Source organism: Sorex fumeus, unplaced genomic scaffold, assembly GCF_029834395.1.
Source record: "Sorex fumeus unplaced genomic scaffold, SorFum_2.1 ptg000015l, whole genome shotgun sequence".
NCBI classification, from domain to species: Eukaryota; Metazoa; Chordata; class Mammalia; order Eulipotyphla; family Soricidae; genus Sorex; species Sorex fumeus.
This window is the reverse complement of record NW_026606072.1, coordinates 4735811-4751258: the sequence shown is the minus strand read 5'-3', so window position 1 is coordinate 4751258 and position 15448 is coordinate 4735811. Positions and strand designations below refer to the sequence as shown.

The 15448-nt window shown below is 42.0% G+C and overlaps 1 protein-coding gene across 1 annotated transcript in view; it reads left to right on the top strand.

Moving 5' to 3' along the window:
• The window catches only part of CPLANE1 (ciliogenesis and planar polarity effector complex subunit 1), a 114522-nt gene extending 100249 nt beyond the window's left edge, over positions 1-14273 (top strand). The window contains exons 52-53 of the mRNA XM_056112091.1: positions 12718-12875; positions 13786-14273. Coding sequence (XP_055968066.1) covers positions 12718-12875; positions 13786-13965 — 338 coding nt within the window. The 3' untranslated portion in view covers positions 13966-14273. The remainder of the gene's footprint in view (positions 1-12717; positions 12876-13785) is intronic.
• Positions 14274-15448: the final 1175 nt, after the last annotated feature.

Sequence of the window (15448 nt, the reverse complement as noted above, 5' to 3'; positions counted from 1 at the left end):
TAACATGTTGTTAAAGGTTGAGCCTTGGGCCGGGGAGGTAGTACAGCAGGTAGGGCATTTGCCTTGCATATGGCCAACCTGAGTTCTACTCCCCATTATTCCATATGGTGCCCAGAGTACCACCAGGAGTAATTCCTGAGTGCAGGGCCAGGAGTAGTCCCTGAGCATCGCTGGGTGTGACCCAAAAAAAGCAAAAAAATAAAAAAAAGGTTGAGCCTTGTGTGCTAATATTTTTTATTTGATTGAGATTGGTAGCCTTCTACTTTACACCCATCATGTGTGGTATGCTACTGCTAGTACAAGAGTAGTGTAGAGTATGAGATGTGGTGCACTCCAGGAATTCTACAATTCTAAATAGGGTGATACAGCTGGAGTTAAATTTTTAACTGGGTAGTGACTTTGGGATCTGGAGGCATCTCTGGTTGATCTTTTCCGAGATTTATTTTAGTCACTGGATCACAGCCGTGAATGCCATTATGTTACCTTTGGCCCTTTTTTTTTTTTTGACAGTTATATTTATTTATTGAATCACTGTGGGAAAAGTTACAAAGCTTTCAGGTCTCTGTCATACAATGATCAAACACCCTTCCCTTCACCAGTACTTATTTTTCACCACCAAGAACCCCAATATACCCTCCTCCCACCCCTCCCAATGCCTGTGAGGCAGATGATTTCTACTTAACTCTCTCTCTACTTTGATTACATTCATTATTTCGACAAAAAGATGCACCATCATTGTTTAGAATTTCCCCCCAACAATAAGAACTGCTGAAAAGGCATTGTGAAATAATTTGTTTTCTATAGCTGGTTATGAGAACTATATGATGTGGCGCGGCCGCTATTGTGGCAGTGTGATTTTGGATTTCTGATATTTTACTAATTAAGTCTGGGGGGATTTCTGCCAAGATCGAGATAATTATGAGATTGTTTTCTGTGCGTCTGGTGGTCGTGCTGGAGAGCCGCTCATGGGGGGCAACTCGTGACCTCGGTAGGGCGTGAAGGACGAGTGGATATTGCCTGCCCCCCAATCCCATGAGGCTGCAGTTGCCCCGTCACCAAGCTTTGGCCCTTTGTTGCTACCTTGCTGCATATCTTTAAGTCCTACTTAAGACCATGATCATTCTGTATCTGTCCCTTTCCTTCAGACTTCACTCGTGCTATCCTCTAGTTTCATCCATGTTGCTGCAAAGTGCATGATTTTGTTATTTTGTTATTTCCTAGAGCAACATAATATTCTATTTTGTATATATACCACAATTTCTTAATCCATTCATCCATGAAATACATGATTTTTTATGGATAGGGGCTCCCTGGGGTCTGGTGTCACTCTGGCAATACTCATGGCTGTGCAGGCTGAACAGTTTTAGGGCTCAGGTCCTGGTGGGACTCAGGAGGCCTTTGTGGGGGAGGGACTCAACCTTGAGACCTCAGGCATGCCAGGTCTGTACTCCAGCTCTCTGAGTTTTCTCACCTGCTTCATCTCGTGAACGTACACATTTCCCTCATCCCTTACTGGATACCCCAGATCCTGTGCCTGCAGGTTTGCCTTGACACACATGGGTGCACCAGAATTAGTAGTTCTGTGCCTGCCAGGAGTTTCTTTAAGCTTTCAAAGCCCCTGGAACACAAAATCGTAAAACTTGATTTCATTAAGTGTGTGTATTTTTTTCATTCTTTTTACATGATAATGGTAGCACTGTAGCACTGTCCTCCCATTGTTCATCGATTCGCTCAAGCGGGCCCAGTAACATCTCCATTGTGAGACTTCTTGTTACTGTGTTTGGCATATCAGATATGTCACGGGTAGCTTTCCAGGCTTTGCCATGTGGGCGAGATACTCTCGGTAGCTTGCTGGGCTCTCCGAGAGGGGTGGAGGAATCGAACTTGGGTCAGCCATGTTGGCTGCGTGCAAGGCAAATTCCTTACCCACTGCGCTATCGCTCCATCCCTTTACATGATAATAATAACTATATTCATTTGACAAATAACGACATCAAAGATAAGATACTAAATTAGTTGTGGCAGAGATGAAGAGTAAGATTAGGTCATGGTTACGGACTTTTTCTAATTTCTTTATATCATAAATTTCTGAAGGATCAGTTTCAGCTGGATTCCACTTGTTTCTCTCTGCTCTGAGAGAGGACTTAACCCTTGTGATTATTATCCTTAGTAACATTCATGAAATATAGAAAGTCCTTGAATAATAACATTTTAGTCGATATTGTATCATTTTAATGTTGATGAGGGAAAAACCAATCTAGGACAAAGTTTAACAAAATCACATTATTTGAAGACTTGCTTTCCTTTTTTTTTCCTTTTTTGGGGGGGGTCACACCCGGCGATGCACAGGGGTTACTCCTGGCTCTTCATTCAGGAATTACTCCTGGCGGTGCTTGGGGGACCATATGGAATGCTGGGAATCGAACCTGGGTCGGCCACATGCAAGGCAAACACCCTTCCTGCTGTGCTGTCACTCCGGTCCCTTTTTTTTCTTTTCTTTTTTTTTAAGACTTGCTTCCCTTATACATCATTATAACTAGTCATAGTTTCCAACAGCCAATCACCCAACACCATGTGCAGTTTTACTGTGATTATTTTAACATTGACCTTTCAGTATTATCCTAAAACATTCAGTGTTGCTTCTGTATTTTTTAATTGAAGTAATGTTGTAATATAAAAATGTTTACATCATTAAAAATAAATATGGTGGGGCCAGAGAGATAATACAGTGAGTAAGGCACTTAACCTTGTATGTAGCTGATCCCCCATACCACATATGGTCTCCTGAGCCCCTCTAGAAGTGATCCCTGAGTGCAGAACCATGAGTACTGCCTAGTGTGACCTCAAAACAAACAAAAATAAATGTTGGTACATACTACATTAAATTCACTATTAAATGTCCCCTCTGCCCTTCAACATACACCTGACCCTTTTTACCCAGTTCTCCCAGCTCCCATTCCCTTTCTTTCTGTTTAGTCTACAAATTGTTCTTAAATTCAAAAAGTTGGGGGCTGGAGCGATAGCACAGTGGGTAGGGCGTTTGCCTTGCATGCAGCCAACCCGGGTTTGATTCCAGCATTCCATATGGTCCCCCGAGCACCGCCAGGAATAATTCATGAGTGCAGAGCCAGGAGTAACCCCAGTGCATTGCTGGGTGTGACCCAAAAAGCAAAAAAAAATTCAAAAAGTTTATTTTTGTTTATTGAATTCATCCATTTACTTGGTTTTTATACCAGATGAGTGAAATCATATAGTGCTTGCCTTTCTCTTATTTCCTTAAGCACAATCTCTTCTAGGTCTTTTCATGTTTTTTTTACAAATGGTAGCATTTTATCCCTTTTTACAGAACTGAGCAGTATTTCATTGTATATACCACCCTCTTATCCATTTATCTGTTGATCGATGGGCTCTTAAATTGTTTATAGCTCTTTTTTTTTTACAGTTGTAGATTTACAATTTTTTGTGCTTTGGTTTCAATTATACAATGATCAGATACCCATCCCTCCACCAGTGCCCATTTTCCACCACCATGGATAATATCCCTCCCACCCCCATCCCCCCATCCCCCCTGTCTCTGTGGCAGGGCAATCCCCTGTGTTCTCTCTCTCCTTTTGGGTGTTGTGGTCTGCAAAAGAGGCATTGAGTGGCAAACATGTTCAGTCCATAGTCTACTTTCGACATGCATCTCCCCTCCTGGGAGGATCCTCCAAATATCCTTTATTTGGTGCTCCCTTCTCTATCTGAACTGCCCTTTCCTCTAGGATACCCGGCTGGCCTCTAAGTTATGGAGTAATCGTCCTGGTGCTGATCTCAGCTATTCTTGGGTATTAATCTCATACTTTGTTACTTTATATCCCCCAGATGAATGCAATCTTTCTATGTCTATCCCTCTCTTTCTGACTCATTTCGCTTAGCATGATACTTTCCATATTGTACCACTTGTATGTAAATTTCATGACTTCATCTTTTCTAACAGCTACATAGTACTCCATTGTGTAGATGTACCAAAGTTTCTTTAACCAGTCATCTGTTCTTGGGCATTTAGGTTTCTTCCAGTTTCTGGCTATTGTAAAGAGTGCTGCAATGAACAAACAAGTGCAGGTGTCACTTCGACTATACATTTTTGCCTCTCTGGGATATATTCCCAGGAGTGGTATTGCTGGGTCAAATGGGAGCTCAATTTCTAATTTTTTGAGAATCGTCCATACTGTTTTCCAGAAGGGCTGAACCAGTCGACATTCCCATCAACAGTGAAGGAGTGTCCCTTTCTCGCCACATCCACGCCAGCATCGGTTGCTTTTGTTCTTTTGAAAGTGGGCCAGTCTCTGAGGTGTGAGATGGTATCTCATTGTGGTTTTGATCTGCATCTCTCTGATGATTAATGATGTAGAGCATTTTCTCATGTGCTTTTTTGCCATTCGGATTTCTTCTTTGAGAAAGTTTCTGTTCATTTCATTGCCCCATTTTTGGATGGGGTTGGATGTTTTCTTCTTGTGGAGTTTAACCAGTATTTTGTATATCCTGGATATCAACCCCTTGTCAGATGTGTATTCGGCGAATATTCTTTCCCATTCTGTAGACTGTCTTTGTATTTTGGTCACTGTTTCTTTGGAGGTGCAGAAGCTTCTTAGTTTAAGATAGTCCCATTTATCTATCTCTGTTTTCACTTGCTCGGCCAGTGGCGTGGCATCTTTGAAGATACCATTAGCTTCAATGTCATGGAGGGTTTTGCCAACTTTATCTTCAATGTACCTTATGGTTTCTGGTCTGATGTAGAGGTCTTTAATCCATTTTGATCTTACTTTTGTACATGGTGTTAGGCAGAGTTCTGAGCCTATTTTTTTGCATGTAGCCATCCAGTGATGCCAACACAATTTATTAAAGAGGCTTTCCTTACTCCACTTCACATTACTTGCACCTTTATCAAAGATCAGATGATCATATGATTGAGGGGAGATGTCAGTGTATTCAACCCTGTTCCATTGGTCTGCAGTTCTGCCTTTGTTCCAGTACCATGCTGTTTTAATTATTACTGCTTTTTAGTACAGTTTGAAGTTCGGGAGGTTGATTCCTCCCATTTTCTTTTTCCCAAAAATTGCTTTAGCTATTCGTGGGGGCTTATTGTTCCATATAAATTTCAGGAGTGTTTGCTCCATTTATTTGAAGAATGTCATGGGTATCCTTATAGGGATTGCATTGAATTTATACAATGCTTTCGGTAGTATTGCCATTTTGACAATGTTAATTCTCCCGACCCATGAGCAGGGGATATCTTTCCATTTCCTCATGTCCTCTTTTATTTCCTGAAGTAGCGTTTTGTAGTTTTCTTTGTACAGGTCCTTTACTTCCTTAGTTAAGCTGATTCCTAGGTACTTGATTTTCTGGGGCACAATTGTGAACGGGATTGTTTTTTTCATGTTGCTTTCTTCTCTCTCACTGTTTGCGTATAGGAAAGCCATGGACTTTTGGGTATTGATTTTATAACCTGCAACTTTACTATACGAGTCTATTGTTTCTAGGAGTTTTTTGGTGGAGGTTATTGGGTTCTCTAAGTAGAATATCATATCATCTGCGAATAGTGAGAGCTTGATTTCTTCCTTTCCTACCTGAATCCCCTTAATATCTTTTTCTTGCCTAATCGCTATTGCAAGTACTTCCAGTACTATATTGAACAGCAGTGGAGAGAGTGGGCATCCCTGTCTCGTCCCTGATCTTAGAGGGAAGGCTCTCAGTTTTTCCCCATTGAGGATGATGCTTGCTGTAGGCTTGTGGTAGATGGCTTTAATCATGTTGAGGAAGGTCCCCTCTATACACATTTTGGCTAGGGTTTTCATCATAAAGGGGTGCTGGATCTTGTCAAATGCTTTCTCTGCATCTATTGATATAATCATATGCTTTTGATCTTTTCTTTTGTTGATATGATGGATTATGTTGATTGATTTCCGAATGTTAAACCATCCTTGCATCCCTGGGATGAATCCTACTTGGTCATGGTGTATGATCTTTTTGATGAGTAGTTGGATTCTATTTGCTAGTAGTTTGTTGAGGATCTTTGCATCTGTGTTCATCAGGGATAGCGGCCTGTAATTCTCTTTCTTTGTGGTATCTCTGTCTGCTTTTGTTATCAGTGTGATATTTGCTTCGTAGAAACTGTTCGGAAGTGTTTTTGATATTTCAATTTCGTGGAAAAGCTTAAAGAGCATTGGGAGTAAGTCCTCTTTAAAGATTTGGAAGAATTCACTAGTGAATCCATCCGGGCCAGGACTTTTGTGCTTGGGGAGACTTTTTATTACCATTTCAATTTCCTTGATGGTGATAGGTCTGTTCAGGTATTCCAGGTCTTCTTGGTTCAGCCTTGGGAGTCTGTAGGAGTCTAGGAATTTATCCATTTCCTCGAGGTTTTGATGTTCCGTGGCATAAAGCTTCTCAAAGTACTCCCTGAGGATCCTCTGAATTTCTGTGGTTTCTGTTGTAATGACCCCCTTTTCATTTCTGATTCGGTTTATTAGGGTTTTCTCTCTCCCTTTCTTTGTGAGTTTTGCTAGAGGCTTATCGATCTTGTTAATTTTCTCAAAGAACCAGCTTTTGGTTTCATTGATCTTTCGGATTGTTTTTTGGGTTTCCATCTCGTTAATCTCTGCTCTGAGTTTTATTATTTCCTTTCTCCTGTTGGGATTGTGCTCCTTTTGTTGGTCCTTCTCCAAGCTCTTAAGCTGTGAGGTTAAATGATATATCTGTGCTCGCTCCTCCTTCCTGAGGAATGCTTGTAGAGCTATAAACTTTCCTCTTAACACAGCCTTTGCTGTGTCCCATAAGTTTTGGTAACTCGTGTTCTCATTTTCATTCGTTTCTAGGAATCTTTTGATTTCCTCTTTGATTTCCTGTCTAATCCACTCGTTGTTCAATAGTGCACTGTTTAATTTCCAGGTGTTTGATTTAGTTTTCTGTTTTTGTGTGTGATTTACTTCTAATTTCAGCGCATTATGGTCTGAGAAGATTGTTGATACAATCTCTATCTTCTTAATTTTATAGAGGCATGTTTTGTGGCTCAGCATGTGGTCTATCTTGGAGAATGTTCCATGTACGCTTGAGAAGAATGTGTATTCAGCTTTTCGTGGATAAAGTGTCCTGTATATATCTACTAAGTCCCTTTCTTCCATTGTTTCCCTCAAATGAAGTATGTCCTTGCTAAGCTTGAGTCTGGTTGATCTATCAAGAGGTGACAAAGCAGTGTTGAAGTCTCCCACTAGTATTGTGTTGCTATTGATGTCTTTTTCCAAATCTATGAGTAGTTGTTTTAAGTACTTTGCTGGTCTCTCATTAGGTGCATATACATTTATTATTGTAAGTTCTTCCTGTTGTACAGATCCTTTGATCAATAAGAAATGGCCTTCACTGTCTCTTATGACCTTCCTCACTCTGAAATCGATGTGATCTGATATAAGGATGGCTACCCCAGCTTTTTTATGGGAGCTGTTTGCCTGTAGGATTGTTTTCCAGCCTTTGACTCTGAGTCTGTGTTTGCTTTGACTATTGAGATGCGTTTCTTGCAGGCAGCAGAATGTTGGGTTCAATTTTCTAATCCATCCTGCCACTCCATGTCTTTTAATTGGTGCGTTTATCCCATTGACATTAAAGGGCTGGCGCGATAGCACAGCGGGTAGGGCGTTCGCCTTACAAGCGGCCAACATGGCCGGCCCGAGTTCGATTCCTCCGCCCCTCTCGGAGAGCCCGGCAAGCTACCGAGAGTATTCGATATGCCAGACACAGTAACAACAAAGTCTCCAATGGAGACGTTACTGGGCCCGCTCGAGCAAATCGACGATCAACGGGAGGGCCTTTACCTTTACCTATCCCATTGACATTGAGAGAGATTATTGTTATGGGATTTTGTCCCATTGTTCTGTTAAAATTTGGTGTATTTGAGGGGCCTTTCTTGCCTTAAAGTAGCCCATTTAGTTCTTCTTGTAACCATGGTTTTGAGTCTATGAAGTTCCTGAGCTGTTGTTTGTCTGTGAAACTGTGTGTTGTTCCTTCTATTATGAATGAGAGTCTTGCTGGGAAAAGTATTTTTGGGGAGGCATTTATTTCATTGAGTTTTTTTACTATGTCCCACCACTGTTTTCGGGCCATGAGGGTTTCATCAGAAAAATCAGCTGTGAATTTTAAGGATGCTCCTTTGTAAGAGATTTATTTCTTCGATCTTGCTGCTTTCAGAATTTTGTCTCTGTCTAAGGTTTTGGTCATTTTGATCAGAATGTGTCTTGGGGTATTTTTATTCGGATTTCTTCTAGCTGGTACCCTTCGGGCCTCCTGAATGTGGTCACAAGTTTTCTTCAGCTCTGGAAATGTTGTAGCAATGATGTCTTTGACAGTTTCTTCTTCATTGAGGTTTTCTTCCTGTCCCTCTGGGACTCCAATAATTCTTATGTTACCCATCTTGGCTTCATCAAGATCTTCTCTTGCCATCTGTTCCCGAATTGTGAGTTTCTTTTCCATTTTCTGCTCTTTTCTGGAGAGTCTCTGAACTTCATCTTCGAGCTCACTGATTCTGTTCTCAGCCGCTCTTACTCTGCTGCTGAGGCCTTCCACTGAGCTTTTCAATTCGCCTACGAGATTTTTCAGGTCTGACATTTCTGATTGCATTTTCCTCATTTCTGCCTTCAGATCCTCTTGTCTTCTATTGGCATTGCTTTCCATTGTTTCTTTTAATTCCCTAAGCATCCTAAGTAGCTCCCTTCTGAATTCCTTGTCAGAGAGGTTGTCTAACACTACAGTACTGTTGGTGTCATCTGGGCTAGACTCTTCAATATGAAAGTTTGGTGGGCTTTTGCGTTGCTTTACCATTGTGAGAGGTGTGGTTTAGTCCTTCACGTTCACTGTTACTATTCTGCTTGATATGCAGTGTGAGTTAAGATAGGCTTATGAGTTATTGGCTACTGTGTTTCTAGTGGCTGAGCTAAAATAGAGAAGTTTCCATCTAAGAAGGTAGCTTATGGTTCCTATGGCATACATAGTGGGGCTCCGGAAAGAGTCCCTGGCACTGGGCGAGGAGTTGGGAACGTCTCCTTGTTTGGAATTGGAGCCGTTCAGCTTTGTTGCCCAGAGCTGGGCCTCTGTGCCCGTCCCACGCAGATCAGGGGTTGAAAACCGGCTTTCTAGGGGCTGGTTCTAGCTGCGCATGCCCAGAGAGGGACCCAGGCCCTTGGGGGCAGGCTGTACCTGTTGGAATTGGAACCGTTCAGCTTTGTTGCCCAGAGTTGGGCCTCTGTGCCCGTCCCACGCAGATCAGGGGTTGAAAACCGGCTTTCTAGGGGCTGGTTCTAGCTGCGCATGCCCAGAGAGGGACCCAGGCCCTTGGGGGCGGGCTGTACCTGTTGGAATTGGAGCCGTTCAGCTTTGTGGCCCAGAGCTGGGCCTCTGTGCCCGTCCCACGCAGGTCAGGGGTTGAAAACCGGCTTTCTAGGGGCTGGTTCTAGCTGCGCATGCCCAGAGAGGGACCCAGGCCCTTGGGGGCGGGCTGTACCTGTTTATAGCTCTTGAAGCAATTGAAATAATACTCAATAAATTTAGCATATTTTCCTATATCATTCTTTTTTCAGTTTATTACCTAAAAGGAACATGACTGGATTACATGAAATTTCTATTTTATATTTTTGAGGAATCTTCATACTGGTTTTTTTGGCAGATACATTGGTTAGATTTGGATACTAATCCCTTGTCAGATAAATGATGTAGAAATGTATTCTCCCATTTTATAGGTTGTCTTTTCATTTTTTTGTTTTGTTTCTTTTTTTGTTTGTTTGTTTTTGGGGTGGAGTGATAGCACAGAGGGTAGGGAGTTTGCCTTGCACACGGCCGACCGGGCTGACCCGAGTTCGATTCCTCCGCCCCTCTCAGAGAGCTCGGCAAGCTACCGAGAGTATCTTGCCCGCACTTCAAAGTGTGGCAAGCTACCTGTGACATATTTGATATGCCAAACACAGTAACAACAAGTCTTACAATGTTACTGGGCCTTCTCGAGCAAATCAGTGAACAACAGGAGAACAGTGACAGTGACAGGGGTCACACCTGACAATACTCAGGGGTTACTCCTGGCTCTGCACTCAGGAATTACTTCTATATTTGCTGAGGGTGGGGGGGGGAACCATATGGTATGCTGGGGACTGAACTAGGTTGCTGTGTGCAAGGTAAACACCCTGCCAACTGTACTATCCCTCCAGTCCGTCTTTTCATTTTGATCATAGTTTCTTTCACTGGGTAAAAACTTTCTGTTTTTTGTTTGCTTCCATTTCTGTGGAAATTTAGTCTCCAAAGACAACTCTAGGTTCAATGTCAAATAACTTGTCACCCTAGTTTTCATTTATAACTGTAAAATTATTTTATGATTTCTGGTCTCATATCCAACCCATTTTGCCTGTAGTATGAGATAAAAATTTAGTTTCATTGTTTTCTATGTGACTTTGCAGTTTTCCCAATACCATTTAAGAAATTTTGCTTTTTTGTTTTTTCTTTTGAGGGTGTGTGTGGTGGGGAGGGGGGAGGGGGAGGGAGGTGTAACACCCAACAATGCTCAAGAGTTACTCCTAGCTCTGCACTCCGGAATCACTCCTGGTGGGCTTGGGGACCATCTAGGATGCCAGAAATTGAACCGGGTCGACTGTGTGTAAGGTTTACTCCTTATCTGCTATACTATCACTCTGGCTCCTGTTTGCCATTTCTATTCCTATTGCTTTGTAGTATAGTGAGTATAGTGTTTAAAGTTGAAATGCTTAGCCCATGGGAGGGGTGGGGGGAGAGAGAGAGAGAGAGAGAGAGAGAGAGAGAGAGAGAGAGAGAGAGAGAGAGAGAGAGAGGAGAAAAGAAAATAGGAGGTAAGTTGCTTTCCATGCATGTAGCCAACCCTGATTCAAATCCCCAGCACCACATATGGTCCTCTGAACATGGCCAGGGCTCACTCCTGAATACAGGGCTAGGGACAGACTCTGAGAACCTCTGAGTGTGTACCGCAAAATAAAAACAAAACAAATACTTAGCCCATAATGCATACCAAGTGTTGCTGTTATTGGAGTTTTGTTTTTGTTTTTTTTGGGGGGTGAGGTACTTATTTCTTAGAGGTACCCTTAGTTTTAAAGCATAAAGTTGACAGAGCCTTAAAGGTTCAAATTTTACTTCTTCCCTTCTTCAGCTATTGACATGACTGTTCTAGGAACCTGTTTAATTTGTCATCTGTGAATGTTTCTTTGGTCACTTTGGTATCTATACCAAGATACCAAGATGCCTATGCTCTACTATTGACTCTGAGGTTTTGTGTTTGGTGGGGCATGCTCCACGTTGTGCACAGAAAGCACTGTTGATTTGTTAAGCTGCCTGGTACAGTAGCTGGGATAAAAGTTTCTTTTCTTTTTTTTTAACTTTAAAATAAAAAAACCTTTAAACATTGTGATTTACAAAGTTGTTCGTACTACAATTGTGTTGAGCATTCAGTGTTCCAGCATCAGTATCACTAGTGTGACCACTCCTCTCCTATTGTCCCCAGCTTCCCATCCACCCCCACAAGCTTCCCCATTGACAGGCACAAAATAATTTAAAAAAATATATTTCTTATTACAATAAAATGGTAAGTGAAATTATTTAAAAAATAGTTTAGTAAAAGAAAATTTGTTAAAATTACTGTTTCTTGCAATGGTGTTACTAAAGTCATTGAGGATTTACTGACCTGCTTGTTGCCAGTTGAGCCTTCTGTGCTATTGTTTTCACTTATTAAACTTAGTGGACTTCTATGCTATTATCCCATTTAATTTGTTGTGCTCCTACTAGGCTGTCAGTTTTGTGGAGTTTGGTAGGTGTTATGGTCTCATGCTTCTGGATCTATAAAGCTTGAATAATTCTCGGCCTGTCCCCCTTTAGCAGGCCCTAGCTTTTTCAGCCAGAAGACTGGTGTACCTGTGCTGAGATTAGTCATGAAGCTGGGCCTTTCACATGGCAGAGGCTGTAGAATGTGGTTTTGGCTGCTAGGGTTTCTGGCATTATGGGGTGAGCGGTGGCTGCCTGCTCCCACTCTTGAGAAAAGCCCAGAGTTTTCATCCCGGAGACTGATGTAGCTGGGAGTTTCTTCAGCTTGTTGTCTCTTCCAAGGTTAGTCCTGAAGTAGTGAAGCCAGGCCATGTGTATGGCGGCAGCTGTGAGTGCAACTGCCTGGCTTTAGCAGGGCGGGGATTCCACCTGCCCGCCTCCTGAGGGGCCCTACAGCTTTCAGCCTGAAGATTGGTGTACCTTCGAGTTTCACCAGTGGTCTTGGCATCGCTTCCTCGATTAGTGAATCTGTGAAGTTGGGCAGAGGCTGTGGGATGGGACTAAAAGTTGTTTTTTTTTTTTTTAACAACATTACCAGAAACTCACAGTATCTTGTTAACATACTTACCCTGATGCCTTTGTTCACAAGCAGACTGTAAGCGGGAAGCCCACAGTGGTGATGTCTGAAGCATCACTCTGGAAAGCTCCGTGAAAACTGCAGGCAAGGCAAGCCAGCTCTCCAGGTTCATTCAGCTGTGTTTTCAGGCTGCACCTGGTCATGCTTGGGGGCTAATCCCAGCTGTTCCTACAATGTTTAGGGGAACATGTGGTAAAAATTGTGCCTGCTTTGGGTTTGATAAGTCACAAAAAACTTATAAATGAATAGTTTCTAATATATGATTTGTTCTTTTCTATCAAAAGGCTCTAGTGCTCTTACAAAAAGACATGGAAGTGCTGACCTTGCACCTCAATCCAAGCCAGCATATTCAGGGCCTGAGAGAGAGGAGACTGTGGTGAGTCCCTGGACATTACCATCAGAGATCCAGAAGATTCTTTATAAGAGTCACAGTTCCCTTCTAGTAAGCATTGTTCTAGACTTCAGTTTGTCTATTAAGTCTTCTTTGTTTTCAGGTTTATTATTTGTTTTTTCGTTTGTTTGTTTTTTTCTTTTTGGGTCTCACACAGCAATACACAGGGATTACTCCTCACTGCACTCAGGAATTAATTACTCCTGGTGGTGCTCAGGGAACCATATGGGATGCTGGGAATCAAACCTAGGTTGGCCTTGTGCAAGGGAAACGCCCTATCTGCTGTGCTATTACTCTAGCCCCTATTTGTTTGTTTTGATGGGCTCTGCAGATACTTAAGAATTTTTAGGTAACTTGGAAGTAATGATTCAAAGGTCCTATGCTCTTAGATAAGTATTCCAATGTTTTATTTTCAGAATTTTCTTTGAATTTGTAATTTACTTGTTGTTGTTATGGGGCCACTCTCAGTGTTGCTCAAGGGACCATGCGGTGCCATGGATTGAACTGGGGCCTCTCCCATGCAAATTACATACAGTAGCCCTTTGAATCATCTCCCCAACCCTGCATTTTTCTTACTGTCTATTTTTTTTATTTGTTTTGGGCCACTCCTGGCAGTACTCAGGGGACCATATGGGGTGATGTGGATTGAATCTGGATCAGCAGTATAAAAGACAAGTGCCTTACCACTTGCTATACAATCTCTCTGACCCCTTCATTTTAACTAAAAAGAAAAGAATGCAAGAACAGACAATTGTATTCCAGGTGTAGAAATTAATTTTGTTCATTTTTTACCTCATTGTTGATCCAGGTATGTTGGGCAGCCTCGGTCCTGGTTGCTCTGACTGGGCTTTTGTGTTTGTGGGGAGTGGGTTGCCTTTACATTTGGTTTGCGAGCAACTCTAGAATCTTTGGAAAACTCATTTCTCAGTACCCCACCTCACTGTCTTTATCAATTTGTTAGGACTTGCAGTCAGCTGATGAGGACGAGGAGCCAGAACTGCCTCCTGGAGTGAGTGGCCTAGGGAGCATGTCGGAGAGCACTGGCAGCCTCCTTAGCAGCCTTGACTGGAATGCTGTTGACAACATGGTGGCTGGTGTGGAGGATAAGAGCCCGTCAGTTCACTGGGCTCATGACCAGTAGGACCTGAATATCATTCTCTTTCCAGGCAAAGGCAAGCAGCTCAGTGTTATCCTTCTGAAAGATTTCTAGTTTTTAAGCGAGGAAAGCAATGAAGTGATGTTATTTACCATCTTCAGCTGTACTGTTACCTGGATTAGCCATTTCAAGAGGAAAAAATAAATCATTTCCAATGATTTTTGTCTTTATGGGAAAAAATTAACGATAGATACAATAATATATTTTTGCTTTTATACTTTAGGCATAATTTTTAAATTATGAAAAATGAAAAGTACTTTTTCAGGTCATTTGCATGGTATTATATTGTTTTCAATAAAAATATTTTGCCTCTTCTCTGAGTTCTGAGAAACAGTCTTATATCGGTAAAGCTTGTGTGTGTGTGTGTGTGTGTGTGTGTGTGTGTGGTGTTCTGAGAGGGGAGATCCTTTTGTTGAAATAGCAGAGAGTACAGGAGTAAACAAACTTGAATCGCATACAGACAACCCCAGATTGATCCCCAGCACTACATATTGATCCTGAGTACTGCTGAGTGTGGCCCAGTATCCCCCAACCCTGCCACCCCCAAATAAAAATCTTTCATTGAAAAGAAGAAAGTCACAGTCATCTGAGACATTTGAATTCCATTTTAAAAACAATCTAAAATTCATGTGTGGGATTTGGTCTAGGAATGAAAGGAAATTATCCTCCAATCTTGAACTTCTAGTTTCATATAGACCAAATCTGTATCCTTTGCTTAGTAGTTTGACATTCTTAGAGGAAGAAACAGGAATAACTGCTTTGGGTGGAAAAGAAAGGAAAATGACTCTGTCTCCAAAAGATTCTTCGGTAATTTTATAAAACGGTGGTGCAAAGACCAGGGCCATGTATGGAACTATACCCAAACACTGGCATAATTTTGCATATTCTAGATACTGCTTAAATTACAAAACATTACGTTTCATTTTACTTCTAATTTTCACTTCCCTAATGAATCCTTATCTGTTTATTCTTCAAAACTACTTTCCGGGGCCAGAGGGATAGTACAGCAGGTAGGGTGCTTGCCCTCTGTGTTCAACCCAGGGTCGATTCTGGGCACACCATATGGTCCAAGCCCTGCCAGGAGTGATCCATAAATGCAGAACCAGGAGTAAGCTCCAAGCACAGTCAGGAGTGGCTTAAAAAAAAAAAAAACCCACCACCACCAAAACCACTTTTGTTTTTAAGAAAGTAGAAGAGAAAGGAAAAGAAACTCCCCTTGTGGGGAGGAACTTAGTACAGGATTAAGTTCAAAAAAGCTACTTTTCTATAATTTTTGTTGTTGTGGTGGTTTTTGAACCATACCTGTCTGTTTTGGTGGTTTACTTCTGGCTCTGTGCTCAAGGATCACTCCTGGCAATAATCCGGGGGTGGGGGGCTCTATGGGGTGCCAGAGATGGGACCCAGATTGGCCACATGTAGAACAAGTCCCAACCCACTGTACTATCGTTATGGCCCATCTAATTCTTTA